The sequence below is a fragment of the Lissotriton vulgaris genome, chromosome 6 (genome assembly GCF_964263255.1).
Source record: "Lissotriton vulgaris chromosome 6, aLisVul1.2, whole genome shotgun sequence".
In the NCBI taxonomy this organism is placed as follows: Eukaryota; Metazoa; Chordata; class Amphibia; order Caudata; family Salamandridae; genus Lissotriton; species Lissotriton vulgaris.
This window is the reverse complement of record NC_141694.1, coordinates 1,413,553,220-1,413,559,219: the sequence shown is the minus strand read 5'-3', so window position 1 is coordinate 1,413,559,219 and position 6,000 is coordinate 1,413,553,220. Positions and strand designations below refer to the sequence as shown.

Genomic DNA, 6,000 nt, shown 5'->3' with positions numbered 1-6,000 from the left:
GTTAAAAATGCAGTCATTGCATTTGCATGCAGAAAGAGGCAGGCACCTTGCGGTGCCTGCCGCTGTCTGCATACATATGCAGGGGGGTACCATAGGTACCCCCCATGTGCACCCCCCACCCACCCTTCACCTAGGGGGCCCGCAACAGGCCCCCGCAGTGAAGTTACACATGCTTTTCCACGGCGGAAAAGCCGCCGCGGAAAAGCATGTTTTGCATCCCATCCTAATCTGCTTGACGGTGTCTGAGAGACACCGTCACCAGATTAGAGCTTTTCCGCCGCGGTTGTAAGCCAGCCGCGGCGGAAAAGCTGCGGACGGAAACCAGGACCCACCAGCCATCCTAATGTGGCGGTGGGTCTTTGGTCAGTCCGCTGCGGTTTTTCCGCATCCTCAGGGCCGGCGGTGGCTTCCGCCGGCCCCGAGGATGCGGAAAAACCGCAATCCTAATGAGCCCCTAAGTACCACATAACCACTAACCACATAATTACACTGCATACCACACACATCCACTCCACATTACATAAATACAAAATATTTACATTTACAACACCAATAGTTCTAACTCACGTTTTCTAAATAATCACTGCACTGCAGACAAAAAAAACGAAAGTTAAAAACATTATCATGTACAACGCCAATAGCTCTAACTTTCTCAAATGCGAGACTGATTACATTGCAACTGCTTGTCTTCTCCTTACCATTTGAATCTTTGCGATTTAGCTAACAAACATTTTTTTTTACATAAGGTTCATTAATAATCTCACAAGCGATTTTAGTGGAAGTGGAACCTGAAATTTGCAGCAGCACCGTCACTCACAATACAACAAAATAGTGTTCAAAATCTTTTTTTTTTTAAAACAGACAGACGGCTGATTTTGCCAAACTTCTTATTCCCAAGAGATCGGATAGCGTCTGTGAAATGTGTTGCTTTTCAGTTGTGTTTTGTGGGCTGGGCTTGTTTTAGAGTCATTTCTAGAGAGCTTGGGCTTTCTATAGAGAGCAGAGATCAGGCCAGACTCTACCGGCTACAGTTTCTGGAGTAACCAGTAGGTGGCCCTATACGTCACTGAAGATTAGCTCAGACACGGCTCGTGAAGGGTGCAGTTGCGGGGCGCACATCCGGGTGCCTTTTGGGCTGTCAGACGGTACCGTGACGTCACGAGCGCAGTGAATGGCGCTGGTGCCTGGGCGGCAGTGAGCGAAGCGCGGGGGCAGCATGGAGGGGCTGACGCTGACCGAGGCCGAACAGCGTTACTATGGCGAACTCTTCACCTTCTGTGACACCGAGAGCAGCAAAAAGGTTGCTAATAACGGGCGCGTGTTGGAGTTGCTGCGGGCCGCACAGCTACCGGGGGAGCAGAGCTTGCAGGTAGTTGGAGGTTGAAGTGGGGTCAGGGGAGGAGATACTTAGCACGTGCACGCTTAAGCCCATGGACACTTAAGCCCCCTTGTATACTTGAATCCATGCTAAGCCACTGTTTCCTGACACTCACTCTGCTAGTATCTCCTCCTACTCCTATCTGCTAGTATCCCCTCAGACTCTACCCTGCAAGTGTTCAACACACCACTCTGCAAGTGTTCGCCCACGCCCCATTCTGCCAGCGTCTACCTCAGACACCACCCTTCCATAGCTCCATCACACACTTCATTACTGGTCTTCTATCGTCCTGGAACGCCCACTTTCGAAATTTTATAGATCCCGAGTGTCCTTATTTAAACACCTAGGGCCCCCTTAATGTGCTTTGAGTACCCACCTTCCACCCTCTGAGCTCCAGTGCCCTCGCAGGCTCAGGTATTCGTTCCATTGCCAGCCATCTGTCACCCCAAATTCCTTGGGCTCCCAATAACACCCCCACACCCTCCGTGCTTCTAGCGACACAACACTCCTGTGCTTCTTATTGGGACAACAGTCCTGTGCTTCCATTGGCACAACAGTCCTGTGCTTCCATTGGCACAACAGTCCTGTGCTTCCATTGGCACAACAGTCCTGTGCTTCCATTGGCACAGTGCACTTGTCCACTCCTTGGCACACTACACTTCTTGTCCTTCCCTTGGCACCGCACACTTCTTTCTTTCCATTTTGCACCCCATGACACTTGCACTAACTTTGGGACCCCACGCCCCTTGTGCTCCTGCTGGCACCCCACGCCCCTTGTGCTCCTGCTGGCACCCCATGCCCCTTGGGCTCCCTCTGGCACCCCATGCCCCTTGTGCTCCCGCTGGCACCCCATGCCCCTTGTGCTCCCGCTGGCTGGCATCCTGCATCCCTTGAACTCCAGCTGGTTGGCACCCTGCATCCCTTGTACTCCAGCTGGTTGGCACCCTGCATCCCTTGTGCTCCCGCTGGTTGGCACCCTGCATCCCTTGTGCTCCCGCTGGCTAGCACACCACATCCCTTGTGCTCCAGCTGGCTGGCACCCGCATCCCTTGCACTCCCGCTGGCTGGCACACCGCATCCCTTGTGCTCCCGCTGGCTGGCACACCGCATCCCTTGTGCTCCCGCTGGCTGGCACACCGCATCCCTTGTGCTCCCGCTGGCTGGCACACCGCATCCCTTGTGCTCCCGCTGGCTGGCACCCCGCATCCCTTGCGCTCCCGCCGGCTGGCACCCCGCATCCTTTGCGCTCCCGCTGGCTGGCACACCGTATCCCTTGCGTTCCAGCTGCCTGGCACCCCGCATCCCTTGCGTTGGCTCGCACCCCACATCCCTTGCGCTCCCGCCGGCTGGCACCCCGCATCCCTTGCGCTCCCGCCGGCTGGCACCCCTCGTCCCTTCTCCTGGCTGGCACCCTGCTTCCCTTCTGCTCCCGCTTGTGCCCTCCACCCCTTGTGCTCCCGCTGGCAATCCACACCCCTTGTGCTCCCATGCCCCTTAGTCTCCAGTTGGCATCCCAAATTTCTTGTGCTTATTTTAGCACTTTAAATTTCTTGTGCACCAATTGCCCCCCAACTTCTTCTGCTGCAATTGAAATCACGCTGTTCTAGTGATGCCATTAGCACCCCCTCACTTCTTGCGCTTCCGCTCCACACCCCTTTGCGCTCCTGCTGGTGCTCCACACCCCTTTGCGCTCCCGCTGGCACTCCACATCCCTTTGCGCTCCCGCTTGCGTCCCACACCCCTGATAAGTGTGGCTCAAAACCACCTGAGCAAACTTACCTTACTCAGATATAATTCCATAAAATAAGCCAGCCAGTCAGTGGAGAAGAATTGGAAAATATTTATTAGGCCATTATTTTCTCTATAGAGAGGCCCCGTCAGGACTGCACCCCAAGGAGTACACTGAGAGGACTGCCAGTTCTCAAAATGACAATACATTATATCACGGTATAGCAACATTAGTCACGCCCCTAATGGAAAAGTTCAGGACTGGAGAAATGGTGAACAATGAGCTCACACATGAAGCCTCTGCACCTATGGGAGGATGGCTCTGTTATCACCCCCAAGGCCACGGAGCCGAGACTCTGCTCCTCCCGGGCATGGGAACATTACTGATAGCAAACAGACATATTTCGTTGTTAGTTTTCTTCAAATACCAACTCATGGCAAGAAATGCTGAGACCAGGGATTTTCTGCTCATATGGGAGGGAGCATTGCAGTCTGGCCGCGGAGACATGTTCCCAAGATGGCGGCACAGGAGCTAAGCTAAGAAATTACTAACTGGAACATGAAAATAACCAATTAGTCCTAAATACATATGCAACATATTATTCGGTTAGACACACTATGCTAACTTATACGTCATCATGTTGAAGGAATTGAGGGGCGGGAAATGCAAAACCTATCACCCCTTTGCCTTCCCGCTTGCGTCCCACACCCCTTAGCCTTCCCGCTGGTGTACCACACCCCTTTGCGCTCCCACTGGCGCCCTACACCCCTTTGCGCTCCCGCCCTACACCCCTTTACGCTCCCGCTGGCGCCCCACACCCCTTTGTGCAGGTGCCCCACACCCCTTTGTGCAGGTGCCAAACACGCCTTTGTGTAGGTGCCTCACACCTCTTTGCGCTCTCGCAGGCGCCCCACACCTCTTTGCACTCCCGCTGGCGCCATCACCCCTTTGCGCTCCTGATGGCAGTCCACACCCTTTACCCCCCGCTGGCGCTCTTTACCCTTTGTGCTCCCACAGGCACTCCCCACCCGTTGCCCGCACACTCGCCCTACAACCTTTGTGCTCCTACTTGCACCCCACACCTCATTGTGGCTTCCTTACATACCACTGGATCTCCTCCTCTTGCGCACCCCCGCAAACACACTTTCTTTGTGTGCCTCACGTGACCAAGGGTTCAGACCCCCTCCCTTCTCAATTTCTCAGTTTTATTCCGGCCTTCTGCAGAAGTCATGAAACTCTCTACTTGAAACTTTTTGAACCAATTTAAGCTATCTCTGAAAATGCACTTCTTCCATTAATAACCTCTATGTCCTGTGTCACATCTCCCATTGATCTAATGTTACCTGCAGACTTAGTAGTCTGCCTTTGAAAATGGCTGTGTGATCCTGAATAATCTGCATGTTTTCTTCAAGACTGTTAATTGCTTATTTGGAAAATGAATACTGGTAAATGTCTGTTAGAAATAATAGGGCAACCTACATATTTTGGAAGTGAGGATCAAATGAAAGTACAAAGTCTTATTCTTGTTAATTGTATACAAAACAACTGTTAACGTCAAAATCATTGCTCCATGTATTGAGTCATTCTGATTCCCTCCAGAGCTTTTTTTGCATTAATTAAAAATGGAAAAAAAAAACTTCTTCTGCTGTACCCTTAGTATCTATCCTTGTGCTCTCAGTGTCTCCCCTGATGGTTCTTCCCCTCCCCCCTGCTTGACCAGTGGTTCTCCCTTTGAGCATATCACCATTTCCGCTTGCAACAGTACCCCATTTTGTATTTGCTCCCATCTTTCGCCTGCATGCCCAATTTGTTTATATAATGTAGACTTAACCCTTATGTAGTGTAGTATTGTACATGAAGCAAGAGCAGAACATAAACTAACAGGGTAGCATAACTGACTAAAGCAGGACTCAATGTTCCTTTAAATCGTTGATCTTCATAACTTGCTGAATGAAAAGATAGAAGCTCAGTTATGGGATTTCCGGCAAGAAGTGTTAGTATTTGCGTGCATAGCTGGAGATAGTTTGAAGTTTTCACTTTTGCCTTGGAATTGAAATTTGTAGCAGCAGATGAGATTTGATTCTGGCTTCCCTGAAGCCAAGAGGAGTTGCTGGAGATGTATTGCTTTGTAAATGTGTTGAAATATCCTTGAAAATAATTATGGCTTCTAAAAGTATTCTGTAGAAGGGGCAGATATGAAAATTTTTTCTTTGCTTGCAACTGATTGTCGTGGGTAAAACCCCTTCTGAAGGGGCAAGGGTCTCTTTGAAAAGTAACACCAGAGTTGCAGTGCCACTGATGATGTGTGCTAGGACTAAATATTGACCCTCTTGGTGAAATTAAGCCTGGACATGTTTGATATTCCTGAAGAGGTGAAGTTAAAAGATTGACATTTTATAGGATTTTGGTTGTGTGGGCCCGCATGTTTAGGTTGAAGTTAGTCATGCACTCTGGGGATTTGTCTGATAGAGGACGAAGGATAAACCTAAGTAAAGTTCACAAATCTTAATCACGATTGAAGACTCAACATTTTGGAATCAATTTTTTAATTCAGCAATTACCATTGAAGTTGTTGTAGGTAATTGTCATTCATATCCATATTGAGTAATCAGTACAAATTTCAAAAGTCAAAGAGCTTGTTCAAAAACCAAAAATGAAGCTGTCCCACCCCAACCCATTTGGGCCGGATTAGCCCTTCATCAGGGGATCATAAATCCAATGAATTAAGTCTCCCACCAATCACCGGTCAAAGAACGTCAGTAGCCCTGTGAAGCTGGCATAGGTCGCGTAAGGGTGGCCAGGTATTTTGAGTGCAAAGTGAAGAGACACTCCCTTAGTATGTGTAATCATCCCAGATTCAAAAGTTTCCTAGGCCACTAGTAAGTAAAGTAAG

At 49.9% G+C, this 6,000-nt stretch overlaps 1 protein-coding gene across 18 annotated transcripts in view; it reads left to right on the top strand.

Moving 5' to 3' along the window:
- The first annotated feature begins 994 nt into the window (after window positions 1-994).
- Window positions 995-6,000, top strand: part of REPS1 (RALBP1 associated Eps domain containing 1) — a 1,100,512-nt gene continuing 1,095,506 nt past the window's right edge. For 12 of the 18 annotated variants that reach the window (XM_086927557.1, XM_086927549.1, XM_086927548.1 and 9 more), the window contains exon 1: window positions 1,083-1,369. In XM_086927557.1, the coding sequence (XP_086783683.1) occupies window positions 1,217-1,369 (153 nt within the window). In that variant the 5' untranslated portion in view covers window positions 1,083-1,216. Of the gene's footprint in view, window positions 1,370-6,000 lie in introns of all 18 variants that reach the window. The other 6 variants (XM_086927540.1, XM_086927556.1, XM_086927550.1 and 3 more) reach the window with 6 other exon arrangements.